This window comes from Loxodonta africana, chromosome 11 (genome assembly GCF_030014295.1).
Source record: "Loxodonta africana isolate mLoxAfr1 chromosome 11, mLoxAfr1.hap2, whole genome shotgun sequence".
NCBI lineage: Eukaryota > Metazoa > Chordata > Mammalia > Proboscidea > Elephantidae > Loxodonta > Loxodonta africana.
This window is the reverse complement of record NC_087352.1, coordinates 3064941-3081806: the sequence shown is the minus strand read 5'-3', so window position 1 is coordinate 3081806 and position 16866 is coordinate 3064941. Positions and strand designations below refer to the sequence as shown.

The window sequence follows — 16866 nt, the reverse complement described above, 5'->3', positions numbered from 1 at the left end:
TCCCCTACCTCCCTTAGTTAATTTTCCCCAGAGCAGCCCAGAGTGATTCTTAAAAACATGGCTTCCCATAGCTCCCAGCACCTGACCACAGTCAGTCAGGCCGCCAGGACCTTCTACCACCTGCCTTGCCAGTCCGACCTCTTGCCACTGTCTCCTCTGCCTGGTCTGCTCCAACCTCTCAGGCCACCTTCCCACTCCCAGAGCAGGTCAAACAAGTTCAGCCTCAGGGTCTTTACATTAGCTCTTTTCTCCCTTAGGAACACTGTCTACCTGGCTCACTTCCTCTCTAGCTTCTTTCAAATTATCACCTCCTCTGAGAGGCCCTCTAGGACTCGGCTTACCCTCTGCCCTCTCCCTCGCAGCTTCGTTTTTCTCCACTGCACTTGGCGCCACTGGCATGCAACATGGTTGTTCAGCTGTCTGTCTCTTGCCCTCTTTGCAGCAGCATGTCGGCTCCCGGAGGGAGGGGCCTTACTTTGTTCCCTGCTGTGGCGCAGTGTGTGGGACACACCTGGCACACGTGGGTGCTGTGTGGGGTCGGTGAGCACAACAGTGGGGTTGGTGAGTGCAACATTCTCCTCTGAGCTGTCTAGCTCATCCTACCCTTCTCCTCTCCAAGGAATCTCAAATGCTCCCCCCATCTGCTGCAGCCTCTAGACGGTCGATTTCAACTCACAGTGACCCTACACAACAGAGAACTGCCCTGTAGGGTCTTCACATTAGCTGTTTCCTCCTTCAGGACCACCACCCATGTGGCTCACTCCCTTGCTTCTTTCAAAACATCACCTCCTCTGAGAGACCTTCTGGAGCTGTGGTGGTTCAGCGGAAAGAGCTCAGCTGCTAACCAAAAGGTCAACAGTTCAAATCCACCAGCTGCTCTTTGGAAATCATATGAGGCAGTTCTACTCTGTTCTGTAGGGTTGCTGTGAGTCAGAATCACCTTGACGGCAATGCGTTTGGTTTTTTAAGTTTTTACAGATGCAGACTGCCACATCCTTCTCCTGAGGAGTGGCTAGTGTGCTCGAACTGCCAAACTTGCTGTTAGCAGCCAAGCGCTAACCACTGCATCACCAGGGCTCTCTAGACGCTTAGCAGTCTTAAACGGTTTTGTGGCTAGACCCACCATCTCCGTTCTGGAACGCTCCCTGCTGACACAGCCACAGTTGCTCTGTCCTCCAGTCCAGGGCCCCCCACCCCTTCTCACTCAGATCTCAGCCTCAGCCCCCTCCCTGAGATTTCGCCTCCAGTCTCACCACCCTGCACCCAGCACCCAGCACCATCTTTCAAAAGCACACATCGGGCTGCATCACCTTTCCTGCTGAAACTTCATTGCTGGTCCCCATTTTTGGGCTCAACCCCAACCTCATACAGGGTACTGGAGAGCCCTGTATGGTCTTGCTTCTGCTGACCTCCCCAACCTCCCACCAGCTGCCCCTCGTTCTCTACACCTGAGCCCAGGGGCCTGTGCTCAGTGACAAGATGGGTACCCTCCTCCTCACCTCAATGCCTCTGCACCCACTACTTCCTCTGACAGGTATGCACTCTCCACGCCATCTCTCCCCTTTTGTTAAAATTGTAAAACACCCCATGTACAGCAACGTGTACAAAACATGTATGCGTAGCTTAAGAAATAGTTACACACAAATGGGAATCCCTGGATAGTGCAAATGGTTAACATGCTCGGCTGCTAACCACCCAGAGGTGCCTCGGAAGAAAGGCTTGGCGGTTTACATCCAAAAAATCAGCCACAGAGAACCCTATGGAGCACAGTTCTACCCTGACACACACGGGGCTGCCAGGAGCGGGAATTCCCGCAGCTGGTGCTTTGGTTCATCGAGCAAACGTCTGTATAACTGCACCCAGGTCAAGAATTCCATCGCCTGCCCCCCTCCCTATCCCTCTCCCCATTCCTTGTACCCTTGTTGGAAACGCCTCCTCCGGGAAATGATCCCTGCCCCAGGGCAGATCAGGTGTCCCTCGTGCCCTCCACCACATCCACTCAGGTCCCAGTGGTCTCCTCCGCAGGCTCCCCCCGCATAACTAATTCATTACGTCTGTAATCACGTGCTTGCCGTCTCCCCGGCACACGCGAGCCGCGGCAGCGGGGCCTGTCTGTGGTGTTCGCTGAGCCCCCGGTGCGGGCCCAGCACACAAGGAATGTGCTGAGTGAGTAAACACATGGCGCCGCAGCCCAGGGTGCTGAGGAAGCACAGGTGAGGGCAGGTGCTGAGTGAGCACCTGGGGCTAGGCCTGCCCAACAATGGCGAGACAGACGAAGGTGTCTGCCCACGAGGAGCTGGTGCTGGACAACTGTTGTTCTAGTGTGTTCCAAGGGAGCAGGTACTGGTGAGCAGGTGCAGAAGGCTGGGCCATCCTGGGCAAGGGGTGGCCTGAGGGGGCACAGCACATGCAGGCTCCGGGAGCCCAGGTCCCACACCGAGCACACTGCCTCGGGGATGTGTGCCTAAGGAAACTGGACGATCCAGGAGGGTCTAAGGGCGAGGTGGGTGAGATGCCGGGACTTGAACGTAGTATTCTCTCAAACACTCCTCTCTCCCCAGGCTCTACTCAGGTCTCGGCTCAGATACCCCTCCCCTCTCTCCATGAAGGCCCCTTACACAGCCGGGTCAGGCCCCTCCTTTGGGCTCCCGAGTTCCCTGTGCCTCCGCCATCGAGGCTCTGACGGCTCCGACCCCTCTGCCCTGTGCCTCCTTGGTGCCAGCCCTGACCCATCTGGGCTGTCAGTGTCTGGGAATGGGTCTGTCTCCCTCACTGGACTTTGAGCCCTGACAGGGCAGGGCCTCAGGCTGTCTCAGTGACCATGGTGTCCACAGCACTGCCTACCACAGGGCCTGGCCCACAGGAGACATTCTGATTTACTTGGTCTGAGGCAGGGACGCCTCTTTTTCACAAACAACCCAGTGATTCTGATGACCTCCAGGCCTGAGGGTCACTGGCAGGCAGCATTCTAGGGGCTTTGCGAACATTAGCTCATTTAACCTCACCACGTCCCTACGAGGCAGTTACATTATTTATCCTCCATTTCACAGACGAGGGGACTGAGGCCCAGAGAGGAGCAGTCACACGCCCAAGGCTAGGCAGCCATTTCACAGATGAGGGGACTGAGGCCCAGAAAGGAGCAGTCACACGCCCAAGGCCATGCAGCCATTTCACAGACGAGGGGACTGAGGCCCGGAGAGGAGCAGTCACACGCCCAAGGCGATGCAGCCATTTCACAGAGGAGGGGACTCAGCCCGGAAAGGAGCAGTCACACGCCCAAGGCCATGTAGCCATTTCACAGAGGAGGGGACTGAGGCCCGGAGAGAGCAGTCACACGTCCAAGGCCATGCAGCCATTTCACAGAGGAGGGGACTGAGGCCCGGAGAGGAGCAGTCACATGCCCAAGGCCATGCAGCCAGGCCACGGGACGCCTCCAGCCTCTGCAAGCTTACCCACTGCCAGTACATTTCTTCGAATGAACTCACTTCTTGTTCCTTAACTTGCTCAAGGCAGTAATACCTCTAAATCAGGGGATGGGCTGCTAACGCTTTATCTTGACACTAAAGCAAATACACATCTACTCAGAATGAACCGTTTTCCTCCCAGCAACACCCAAAGCACCCTGCGCACCCCATTTTTGGAGATGGGGTTCCACACTGAAGCCTGGTTGCCTAGGAGAAAACTTCAGGAAGCAGCTTTAATGAGTAGATAAGAATGATCTGCAATTAGCATCAATTGTCTGCATGCAAATTAGTGCCCCCAACCGCAGGCCGCCTCTCATTCTATTCTCTTCCTTTCTGGGCTCAGCAACTCCTCCCCTCAGACACAGGCGGGTTTTATACCCACCCCCTCCCCAGCCACACCCACGCCCCGGCGGCACTGCCTTCCTGTCAAGGACCTGGAAGCCCCACGGCGCAGTCAGGCTCACCCACAGGCCTGTGCACACAGGAGAGGCCACCCTGCCGAGACCTCTCGCCCACTCAACGCCAGCTTTTTCCTGCAAGCCCTGACGCCTCCCTCTCCCAGCCCTGCCACCCACTTCTAGCAGGGTCAGATGCTCTTGGTGGTGGACCGTGTCCTACGCCACCCAGATGCCCCTTCAGGGAGGACTTACTCCCCCAGCTGCAAGGACTGCCGGGGCCATCAGCTGTCAGCAAGAAAACTACCTGGCAGAGTCACACACCTTCCTAAGCCTGTCTGGTGCAATGACTGATGGATAGAAGGCATAAAGGCCCAGCCTCCTTGTCTCCTCACCTCCTGACACCCAGCTCCAGGTTGCCTGTGGCCAACCCTGCTGCCTCCCGCCCGGCATAGGTGCTGACCTAGAGAGCAGCTCTAGTGAACGCCACCCTGCGACACCCCTCTTTGTTGGCACAGCTTTATGGCTGTCTCAGCAACGACATGATTGTCTGTTTCCCTCCCTTGACCATGGGCTACGGTGAGGCCTGGGGGGCTATGGTAAGGCCTAGGGGGCTACAGTGAGGCCTGGGGAGGGGGCTGCAGGGAGACCTGGGGGCTATGGTGAGATCTGGGGGGCTACGGTAAGGCCTGGGGAGCTACGGTGAGACCTGGGGGGCTATGGTGAGGCCTGGGGTGCTATGGTGAGGCCTGGGGGACGGTGGTGAGACCTGGGAGGCCTCGTCCAAGTCTGCTCATTATTTCTCTTCAGTTCCCGGCACTGTCTGTGACATAATAGGTTCTCAAAAAATATTTGTGAGCGAAACGCATGAATAAATTAGTGAATGAAGGATGGAGCTTGTGAGCTCCAGGAGATTAAGAATGACTTGTCTAGAGAGGCACACAGAGAGGGAGCCTCCCTTGCTCCCTCACTGACATATACTCTCTCGTCTCTCCCCTTCAGCACGTCCCCTGGGCTCCTTGATTCAAGAAGAGCTGTGGATCACAGTATGGGAAGCCACTGACACTACAGCCAAGAAAAAAAACCCAAACCCATTGCCATCGAGTCAAATTCCACTCATACCAACCCCGCCTGACAGAACAGAATTGCCCCATAGGATTTCCAAGGCTGTGATCTTTACAGAAGCAGGCTGCCACATCTTTCTCCCATGGAACAGCTGGTGGCTTTGAACCACCAGCCTTTCGGTGAGCAGCCAAGTTCTTAACCATTGTGCCACCTAGGCTCCTTTACTGGCACTATACTCAAAAACCAAACCCATTGTTGTCTGACTCACAGCAACCCTACAGGACAGAGCAGAACTGCCCCATAGGGCTTCCAAGGAGCGGCTGGCAGATTCTAACTGCCGACCTTTTGGTTAGCAGCTAGTGCTTAACCACTGTGCCACCAGGGCTCCCTTACTGACACCATGGGCACTCTCAAATACGACAGGTGTCGATCTGCCAGAGAACCACTGCTAAGTCATGAATCATTAACGTACGTACTGATCACCATTAAAAAACAGAATAGAACAAATCAGGCGCTTGGCACACAGCGTGGCTAAGTGTCAGCCTGTGAAACCCTGGCTGCACATGTTTACATCTGTACCTCGGTGTAGGCACAGACACACTCCTACCGCGGGTTGTGTTCAAAGAGGCCTGAGGCCACTGCGGGAGCGCACGTGTCCTGCCGTGGAGGAGGCAGCGGCTTCAGGGGACAGGCAAATTCTCAGGCCTCACCTTTGACGGGCTCAATCAGTCCCAGTGCTGTCTTTAATAAGGCCTCTGGGGGACTGTCTGGGAATCACTGCCCTATGCTACAGAGGCTGATCTCCCAGACTTCCTTGCAGCTGGGGTGGTCATGTGACAGCATCTGCTGAAGGAGGGCCTGGGGAGGCATTTGCTTTCCCATAGAAAGGGGGAGTTACAGGCTCCTGTGATCTTTCACTCTCTTCTCTGCTTCCCTTAGAGGCACAACAGCCATCTGTGGCCAAGAAGATGTCAGAATGAAGGAGCAGGAAGACACAGAGCCAGCCCTGGAGGCCTCTGCAGTGCAATGAGTTTCTCTTCATCTATGGTCTTTCTGGCCCAGGGTTTGCAGTTCTGCTAAGATGATTTGCTAGGCCCCAATCTTGCAAAGGGATTGGACAGTTACTATGCAAGTAAGGTATGTAAAATCCTTGCAGGGATTGGTCGGTTACTATGCAAACTAGGTGACTGTGTCTTACCGAGGGGATTGGTTAGTTTTGACAACCTGCTAGGCTTATAAGGGTTAATTCCACAGAGGTTGGTGGGGGGGACCTTGCTACCATCAAGAACCCGGAGTGGAGTGTGTCCTTTGGACGTGGGGTCCCCTGTGCTGAGAACCTCCTAAACCGAGGAGAGAGAGCTAATGCTGAAGATGATAACGAAGAGCAAGCGGAGGCAGCGGTGTGAGATGGCAGGAACCGGTGCAAGACAGCTGTGTGGGCTTCCTGGCCCACGGAGCGAGAGCTGACTACCTTTGGGCAGAAGACTTGCTGGCAGAGTGGATGCCTCTGGACACTTGCTGGTAAAGCTAAAGAGCTGTAACATTTGCCCAAGTCGGGGCAGAGGCCAGGCTGAGAGGGGCCTGGCAGCAGAGGTGGCCTCCAGGCGGAGCCAAGAAGTGCGGCCTCTCTGTGGGCATGGCCAAGAAGCTGAGAGCCGTCTTGGTTGGAAGCTGTCCTGATTGAGAGCTGTATTCTGTCTCCTGAGTTGTTCCTGTTACTTGTAAGTTGATTCTGAACCTGACGGGTGGCCTGTTACTTCCCCAATAAAACTCATAAGCGTGAGTATGGTCTGTGAGTTCTGTGCGGCCATTGCTACGATTATCAAACCGAGCAGAGAAGCAGAGAGTGCCGTGGGTGTGGGAGACGGTGGGTGTCAGAACTGGTAACGTATTTGGAGAGTGGAGGTGCCTGTGATCTCCACCTGGTAGAAACCAGCTTTGGCTGCTGGTTCTTCTCATTCTGCCCCCTGAAGTCAGGCAAGTTCTGATCCCACTAAGTCACACCCTCCCTGAGCCACTGCACTCCCAGCTCTGCCCCTCTCGGGTCCCTGATAAACTTCTATTTGTTAAGCCACTGCAGGTAGGGATTCCTATTACCTCCAGCCGAACACACTCCTAACAGATAGTCTGTGGCCCCCAGAAAGCATAAAAACTATTGTCCTGAGCAGAGAGAAGGGGAAACAGACAAAGGGTCAGAGGGAACGGACCCAGAGGCGGACGGGACACAGCCAGCCAGAGGCTTCTCTCCTCGACCTGAAATCCTTGAAGGCTGACGAGGAGCAGCAAGGGGAGGCCCAAGAGCCTCCCAACTCTGCAGCAGGCAGTGGTAATCACGCGCGCCTGCATGCATGTTTCTGGAGGAACCCCACTGTCAGGACTTCAGGGGAGGTGGAAGGTGGTCAGGACGCCCCGAAGGGCCTGGAACAGGTGCAGTGCCTTACCTGGACTGCCTTGGGGGGTCACGGCTGCCCCCGCCTACGCCTGTTGGGGTGCTAGAGCCTGAGGAGTACAGTTTTGGTCGGTAGCCCTTGCTCTGGCCAGCAATCACCGGGGCAGGCGAGACCTCCCGTCGTCTGTCTGTGTGGTGGGGCCTACCGGTAGCCTCGCGCCCCCCGCCACAGAGGCCCATACTTCCCGGGGGCTTGTGCAGCTTGGCTGGCCGAGGCGCCTTGGCCAGGGCCACGCAGCTGGGGCTGGAGTTGTAGAGGGTGGTGTCGATGCCACTGTCGCTGGAGCCGCCCTTGGAGAGGGGGTCTTGCTCCAGCTCCAGAGGGTCCAGGGGGTCGAACCAGCGATCGTCGCTGTGGCTGCTGGACGCATTGCTGGAGAGGGTATTGCTGCTGGAATGACTTGAGTATTGAGGTTCTCCCTGGGAAGGCAAGAGAAGCACGTCATTCCTGAGACCCCTGGGGCAGGTGGCATGCGGGGGGCAGCAGCTGGGGGGCAAATCTTCCCTCCCCAGATCCTTCCTCCGCCTGAGTAGGGACCTGGGAGCTAGAGAGCTTTGAACCCTGCTCCCCCACTTACTGCCTGTGTGACCCTAGGCAACTGGTTTAACTTCTCTGTGCCTCAGTTTCCATATCTGTAAAATGGGGTGGTGATAACCCTGCCTCGTGAGATTGCTGGGAGGAATAAATGAGCTCATGTTCAGAATGTGCTCAAACTCAACATTTCCAAAACTAGGCTCCCAGTCTTCCTTCCCAAATCGTTACCCCTGCCTCTTCCTCATCTCCACGATGGCACGCCCTTCCTTCCAGCTGCCTTACTCAAGAGCTTCCAAGTCACCTGGGACCCTGCTTTGGTTCTCACATCCATTTCCAGTCAAACAGAAAATCCTGTTGGCTCTATCTTCAAAACAGATCCAGAACCTCCCACTTCTCCCTCCATGCCCCACCCTGGTCCTGTCCGCTGCTGCCTCCTGCTGGACTCTTCAACGGGTTTCCTTCCTGCTCCTGTCCTGCTGCCCACATGCAGACAGAGGGAGGCTGTGGATCCGGGAGTCAGGGCACGTCCCTCCCCTGCTCAGAGCCTTTCCACGGCTCCACCTTACTCAGGATAAAAGCGAGTCCTCACCACGGCCCACAAGGCCCACGTTTTGGTCTCTGACTTCATCTCCGCCCTCTTCCCTCCTGATCACTCCACTCCATCCACACTGGCCTCCTCCCAGTTCTTTGAGCATACTAAGCATGACATAGCTCAGGACCTTCGTACTTGCTGTTTCCTCTGCCTGCAGTGTTCTTCCCTCAGATATTTTCATGGATACTCCCTCACATCACTCAAGGCTTTGGCTTGAAGGGTGCTTCCTCAAAGGCCTTCTCTGACTACCCTATCCTAAAGCAACAGTGCCTATTACCTCCTTCTTCCTTAACCAAGCTTTTTTTTTTTTCATAGCAGGGGTCAGTTTTTGTTGTATATGTTTATCACTTCTTGCCCCCACTGGATGTCAACTTCATGCAGACAGGCTCATCTAGTGCTCGTCAGACACCCACTGAACGAATGCACGTGAAGACTGCCAAATGCTCACCGAAACTGTCTCCTTTTCCTCCTGGGCACACTGGACTACATTTCCCAGCTTTCCCTGCAGTTAGGTGTGGACACATCATAGAGTACTGGCCAATGCAATGGAAGTGGAAAGATGCAGGTACCCACCAGAGGGCTATGAGGTGCTGGGGGAGAGCAGAGCCACAATAGAGAAAGAGTCTGGGTCCCTCAATCACTGGGTGCAGGGCTGCTTGCTAAATACGTTATTTTATTATATGAGAGGGAATGGACTTCTATTGTGTGACGCCACCGAGGGTCAAGGAGGTAAAGGGATTTGCTTAAGATGACATGGTTGGTGAACATGCTTGGTGTGGGCCGGCACCAGGATGTGAACCTGGTTGACTCTAGCTCCAGAACCAAGCATTCAGCCCCTCTACAGGAGTGGAAGGTGGAAGTTGTTCCCCCTTGGGTGTTCAGAGGCCCACACGCAGGCCAAGCTGAGCAGCCAAGGGAGGTAAGGCAGGCAGAGCAGCCAGCTCCTATACCCTAGCTCCCCAGTGGAGCGAGTGGGGCCAGACTCACTTTGGAATGTCTGTGGGGGGAATCTTTGCCTGCTGCATCTTGCCTGGAGGTGTGCTTGCTGCCGCTGCTTCCAGTCATGGCTGAGAGCCGGCCCTGGGCGGGCACGTGCCACAAAGGCTCTGCAGGAAGACAGGAGACACGTGAGCTGTTAGAGGTGATTCAGGCCCTGGCCTGAGTCCAACTGAAGACTGTAGCCCTAAATGTGGTTTGATGGTCCCACCCATCCTCGGCTTGTCTGCTTAGCTCACACAGGGCCATGACCTCCCACTGGCTTGCATCCTGGGGTATAACAACCCTTAACAACAGGGGTATTTACTGAGTGCTTACTATGTGCCAGTCCTCCTCCATCATCCCCAAATGAGGCTGAACACACTCTCATACTTGCTGGCTGTTTGGACTGCCTCCTTTGTAAATTACTTGTTCATATCCTTCACCCTTTTTCTATGGGATAAATTGTCTTTTATATTACCAGTTAGCAGAGTTCTTTATTACGAGAGGTAGAAATCCAGAAGCTGGTTAAATGTACAGAACTGTTCCTTTAAACCAAAATGGAAACGTGACAAACGCTGTTCCACAGCTTGGTCCTTCACTTTGTATCTACACTTGCTTCCCGCTTTGTAGCTTCGTAATACTTCCTCACAGAACTTCTGACATGCAAAGTTGTCTCATTTTAACAGCTGCAGAGTATTCCGCTATGTGAACGTACGTCGGTTATTTAACCAGCTTCCCACTGATGAATATTTAGGTTATTTTCAATTTTACCTTCCAGTGATGTGGTGCTCTTCCCTCTACATGCAGCTCTGAGTAAAGCAGGCTTCTGTCTGGGGCTGAGATCTAGGAGTGGCAGTGCTGGTTCAGAGGTGAAGCAGGGTGAAAACTGGGATGGCTGATGTGGGTGTCAACTGGTCTAAACTTCCATGGATAGTCGTGGGCCTGAATGAGCATCTGACCTTTAAAAAAATCTGAACCCCAACAACAGGCATTTGTTGTTGTTAGGTGCCATCCAGTCGATTCCGACTCACAGCGACCCTACGTACAACAGAACGAAACACTGCCTGGTCCTGCGCCATCCTGACAATTGTTGCTATGCTTGAGCCCACTGTTGTAGCCACGGTGTCGCTACATCTTGTTGAGGGTCTTCCTCTTTTTCGCTCACCCTTTACCAAGCACGATGTCCTTCTCTAAGGGCTGATCCCTCTTGATAACATGAGTTTGGGCATTCAGTCAATATTAAAATGACAAAATGCACCAACTGAGGATTTGAACCCAGGTAGCCTAACCCCAAGCTTTTAATCACTCCTCTGCATGCAATAATTGTAATAATGATTATTATCATTAAACACGTGTGTTGTGTCAGCACTACTACACACGTTACCACGCCGTACCCTCCCAATAACACCGCGGGGTGGGTATTACTACTACCTCCAACCGATGAAGAGCAACATCAAGACTCAGAGAAGTACCCTGTCCAAAGTCACACAGTCAGAAAGGGCCAGGCAGGAAATGGAACTCAAGTCCATCTGGCTTCAGTAGCTGAGTTCTCAGCCACTGCACCATCCCTGTGCTTGCCTCGAGGGGGCTGACACTGGCAACGACTGAGGAGAAGTGTTTGACAAGCACGAGCTGTTATTCCTCTGATGATGGGCTGACTCCTGTGCTGACGGCTGGGCAGGCGTGACCTCACTGGACTCCCAAACTGCCTTGGAAGGATGGCCACTTACAGGGGAAGCTGAGTCACCACCGAGGTCACACGCTGAGCACGCAGCAGACCCAGAACGTCAAAAGCAGGTCTGTCGGTGCCTGAGCTCATGACCACAATACTCTGCTGTCTCCAGCCCAGCGCCAAGGTCCTGCTGGAGAAGGCAGGCAGGGAGGATCAGGGCTGCTGCGGGAATAGCCTGGCTGGACTTGGTCAAGGTGTCACTGCACGTGTGGTTTCCACCTGGGAACCGTGGATACGGTAAGCTGGAGAGGCTGGCCCCTTCGTGCTGTAGACGGTTTCCTCTTTGGAGCAGCCCGCACACCTAGGAGATGCTGGCCCCCTGGGAGGCGCTGGAGAACCACATTTCTGCAGACCGCCAAGCCCTGGCAATCGCATTCAGGCTCATGGTGTAAAGACCACCTCTAACGCACAGGACTCCAACATCTGTGTTTCCAGCCTGGGCCTCGTCCCTCAGTGGCTGGTATGGCTGGAGCCAGGATGGGAAGCTGGCTGGCCCTAACTCCAGAACCAGGCAGTCAGCCCCTCCGCTAGAGTGGAAGGTGGAAGAAGTGCTCTTGTATTCAGCTGCCCAGCGACACCTCCCCTTGGGTGTCTGATGGGCACCTCCCAGTGAACATGGCTGTCATGGATTGAACTGTGTCCCCCCAAAATGTGTGTCAACTTGGCTAGGCCATGATTCCCAGCATTGCGTGGTTGTCCTCCATTTTGTGATCTGATGTGATTATTGTCCGTGTTGTAAATCCTAACCTCTATCATGTTAATGGAGCCCTGGTGGTGCAGTGGTTAAACACAGGGCTGCTAACCAAAAGGTCAGCAGTTTGAATCAAATCCACCAGCCACTCCTTAGAAACCCTCTGGGGCAGTTCTACTCTATCCAGTAGGGTCGCTAGGAGTCGGAATTGACTTGAAGGCAACCGGTTTCTTGGGTGACGTTAGTGAGGCAGGAGTAGATGCAGTTATATTTACGATACAAGACACAATCTATAGGATTAGGTTGTATCTTCAGTCAATCTTCAGACATGAAAAAGAGAATCACGCAGAGAGACTGGGGGACCTCATGCCACCAAGAATGAGAACCAAGAGGGGAGCATGTTCTTTGGGCCCAGGGTCCCTGGGCTGAGAAGCTCCTAGAGCAGGGGAAGACTGATGACAAGGACCTTCCTCCAGAGCAGACAGAGAGAGAAAGCCTTTTCCTGGGGCTGGCACCCTGAATTCAGACTTTTAGCCTCCTAAACCATGAGAGAACAAACTTCTGTTTGTTAAAGCCATCTGCGTGTGGTATTTCTCCTATGGCAGCACTAGATGACTAAGACAGTGGCCAAAACCAGACTCATCTTCCCCTAAACCTGTATCTCCTAGTCTTCCCTGCCCAGCTGTTAGCAGCTTCAGCCTGTCTGCCGCTCAGGCAAAAACCCTGTGTCATCCCTGACTCCCCTCTCACTCTACAGACAGGCATTAGGAAATTCTGTCAACTCTACCTTCAAAACACCACATCCAGAGCCTGCCCACCTCTCCTCCTCACTGTTCCCACCTTGGCTCTCCTCCCACCCCACAGGGTCGAAATGAGTTGGAATCAACGCTAACGCAATGGCTTAAGACACCCAAGAGTCTGCAGCCAGAGGGATCCTGTGAACACCTGAGTCAGGTCCCATCCCTTCTCTGCTCAGAAGGCTCCTGTCCCACACTGAACAAGGGACAAAGTCCTCACCATGGTCCACGAGGCTCCCCACACCATCTCCATCAGCTCCCTGCCCTCATTTCCCCCCACTGCTCCAGCCACACGGGCCTCTTTAGTGTTGCTCCCACACACCAGACACAATGTGCCCTCAGGGTCTTTGCACAACCTGTTCCCTCTACTGGAACGTTCTTCCAGCCTCACCTGAAACGGAGGTTTATCAGAGATTTCCCCCAAGCCTCGCCGACCTCTCTCTGGTCACTGTTAGTCTCCACTTTATACTCAGCATTGCTGTGATCACCGTCTCACTGCTATGCCTTTCCTGATCACCCATCTCTTGCAGCGGGCTGTCTACTCCAAGAAGGCAGGGGCTGTGTCGGTCTGGCTCATGCTGTATCCCAGCACGTAGCTTGGGATGTACCATTAGTAATGCACGGAACGAACGGATGGATGAAGGGCTAGATTCCTGGCCCTCCTTGGCTCCCGTGTGTTCCTTGTCCCTGGCTCTGCCTGTGGCAGGCCCCGATCCTTCTACCTGGGCCCTTCACTGGTCCTCTGGGTTGGCCTTCAGTGACCTTCCGGCTCTGCTGCCTGGCCCCTGATACGCTGGGCAGGTCATGGGTGCACATACGGCTGCAAGAGGTGCTGAGACCCTGGAAGCTTGAGGTTTCAACAGGTTTTGGTTCAAATTCCAATTATGCCATTCACCAGCAGGGACCCTGGACAAGTGCCTGGCCCTTTCTGGGCCTCATCTTCCTCATCTCTGAAATGGGGCAATCACAACGCCCACTCCATTGTACTTCTGAGATGACTAAACATAAAGGCACGCGGAGTACCTAGTACAGTGCCTGGCATGTCACAAGCACACCAAGCGCTGCTATTGTAGCTAGGACCACTGGCACGATCGTCACTGGGTCAGGATTGGGCAAAGCCCTGACTAGGCTCACCGCCCGCCATTAGAATGCCTTTCTCAAGGCTTTGAGCGCGCTCCGGGTTTCATGATTATTTCCAAACACAGGCTGCCGTGATGTGTTTGAGTGTGGCAGGGGGGCAGGGACAGGGCTAATCAACTTATAACGTGGTCCAAGGGAAGTAAGAGGGGAACCATGGCACGCTCTAGGGGACAGAAGAGAGTAGAAGGGAAGAACAAGGGTGAGTTTCCATGACACCTTATTTAGGGCCCCTGGCGAATGCTGGAAAATGTCCTCCCGTTTTACACTTTGGCGTAATGAAATCGCCAGGCAACACTTTCCTCTTTTTACTCAACTAGAGACGGGGGAAAAGATCTAAATTTGTCTTGGAGCAAAGGCGCCAGAACTGCAGGCAGCGACAGGCAGGAGCGAGCACGCAGAGGAGCAAACCAGCTCTGCAGGCCCCGAGGCAGCCAAAGACGGAGCAGGCTCAGGGGTGCGGCCGGCTTGGCTGAGGTTCAGCCATTTCCCAGGGCTGAAGGCAACTGTGGGGCTGGACTGCTGAGGCATTCTGCAGGCCACTAATCCCACCCCAATGGTGCCTGAGGGTCCCAACCTCTCTGCTGTGGAAGGCGGAGCTGGTCAGGCACTGACAGGGTTCCCCCACAGCTGCCCAAAATCCTCGGACAGCCCCTAAGAGGAAACAGCCACCCTTTCCCCTCTGATGTCAATACTTCCTAACACTTAACGATTTTTTTTCTTTTGAACCCACCCACCCACTCACCTGGTGGGTCTCAAACTTCAAAGGGGTTATGTAGTTGTTATGTGAAATTATGTTAAAAAATTCATCTAAGTAGTACATACCAAATCAAAAACCCAACTCATAGCTACTGTTTAGGACAGAAGAGAACTGCCCCGTAGAGTTTCCAAGGAGTGCCTGGCAGATTCGAGCTGCCAACCTTTTGGTTAGCAGCCGTAGCACTTAACTACTACGCTACCAAGGTTTTCTAAGTAATACATATGCATGCTGAATAGACATACGCGGAGAATAAGCAGCTGAAAAGATGCACAGTCTCACTGGTGATCGGGAAACCACCAAGTAAACGCAGTGCAATTCCACTATATACCCACAAGGGTGGGCGAAATGTAAAGGACTGACTGTACCGACAACTGGGGAGGACGTGGGCGACTCTAAACTGCATACGCTGTGGTGGGGTGCTGTCCAGTGCAGGGTGTGGGCAACTCTAACCCTCATACGCTGGGGTGGGGTGCCACCCAGTGCAGCTATGTTTGGCAGTTTCTTACAGAAACTTATAAAGTTAAACGCTGCCTTATCACACGATGCAGCAATTCCATTCCTAGTGTGTACCCTACAGAAACGTGGGTGTTTTTCAAAAGACAGGTATAAGAAGGCTCCTGGCAGCACTGTTCTGCGCAGTTCCAAAGTGGACACAACCCAAACGTCCACCAGCACAGGAACGGGGTAACACACCGTGGGCCGAGCTTACCATGAAGTGCTACTCATGAACAGCACTGCTGCATACAAATGCAAAGCCAGGCCAAAGGAAGTCACGCTATAAGCAACAGGACAGGGTGGCCTCTGGGGCGTACTGATTGGGAGGGACATATGGGGGGCCTCGTCAAGGTCCGCTTCCTGCCCTGGGTGTGTTCACTTTTTGATATGTTATCAAGCTGTACACTCATGAGTTACACATTCATGAAAAAAAAAAAAAGGTGAAGGTTTATGTAAAGAAAAGCCACATTTGATAAATGCTACTAATTTTGAAAAAAAAAAAAAAAAAAGCCACAGAACACAGTTACTCCTGTTCCTCTTCAGAGCAACACCTCTACCCCTTCTCAGCCATCTTCCAGGTGGTTATAACTTCTGTGCTGTCCATCTGTCCGTGCTCCTGACATCTCCGTTTCAGACCCGCTGCTGATGCCCTGCCTGGCCGGGTAGGCCTCGGGCTCCCTGTCTCCCACTGCTCCCTGGATGACCTCTTTAGCCTGACCTGAAGCTCTTACAGCTGTGTTTTATGTTACATCCATCACTGACAGGATGGGGGTGCCAGTGAGAGGTCCCATGGGGTCCGGTGGGCACGGCTGGGCTGGGGGGAACCCACCTGGCTTCTGGCGCTCCATGGTGCTCTCCTGGCTGGTCAGGCCGCCCGAGGAGGAGTCGCCACTGGACGTCCCATCGTGGGTGAAGTGGGAATCAAAGGACAGCAGTGGGTGTGGGGCAGCCGCATACCTGCAGGGGATCGAATGGAACAAGACAGGGTGAGGGATCCGGGTGTACAAAACTGCCTGCACCCAAACCCTGCTCCTCGGGGGTCTGAAATGCTCAGAGGCTCTGCCGTGGAGAAGAGGAGAAAGCTGCTGGCAGGCTAGAGGAGTGAGCTGGGGAACGTGCAGTTAATGGAGGGTCAGAAGTGCTGAGTCCCAGGGAGCAGCGAGGCGGGGAGTGCAGGGCAAGGCGGGGTCATCAGGAAGAAGGAGACAGCAGCCACTTGGGCCACCATCCTGCCAGCCATGGGCTCCTCCAAGGTCCTGTGGGGTGAAATGGGGAGCCTGTTGTCAGGAGCTATGATTCCCAGGCCTGTCTAGGCTCCTCCAGGGTCCTGTGGGGTGAAACGGGAGCCTGTTGTCAGCAGCTACAACTCCAGGCCTGTCTAGGCTTCTCTTCTTCTCCACTGGAGAGAGGCAGGACAACGCAGCATTTGTAAGTACAGGAGGCCTGGAGCTCGGAGGGTTCAAGCCCCACCACTGCCTCTTGTCCACTGGGAGGTCATCACTTCCGAGTCCTAAGCCTCAGTTTCCCTACTTGTCAAAAGGAGATGATAGGAGGCCCTTCCTCACAGACTGATGACATCTTATGTGCCCAGTGTATAGCCTGGGGCTGGCACATGATGGGCTGAGACAATCAGCTGACAGGCCAGGACTCCATGTCTCTGCTGGAGGAAAGCACCACACAGGGAGAAGTGTTGGCACCGCTTCAAAATGAGGCAGCTCCGTCCCTTACTAGCTGTGTGCCCTTGACCAGGCAAGTGCTACCGCAGCTGAGCCACTG

At 54.2% G+C, this 16866-nt stretch overlaps 1 protein-coding gene across 6 annotated transcripts in view; it reads right to left on the bottom strand.

Annotated features, from left to right (window-relative positions):
- SIPA1L3 (signal induced proliferation associated 1 like 3) overlaps positions 1–16866 on the bottom strand; it is a 291228-nt gene that overhangs the window by 46703 nt on the left and 227659 nt on the right. For all 6 annotated transcript variants that reach the window (XM_064293579.1, XM_064293577.1, XM_064293578.1 and 3 more), the window contains 3 exons: positions 15920–16047; positions 9488–9606; positions 7366–7793 (listed from right to left, as the gene is read on the bottom strand). In XM_064293579.1, coding sequence (XP_064149649.1) covers positions 7366–7793; positions 9488–9606; positions 15920–16047 — 675 coding nt within the window. The remainder of the gene's footprint in view (positions 1–7365; positions 7794–9487; positions 9607–15919; positions 16048–16866) is intronic.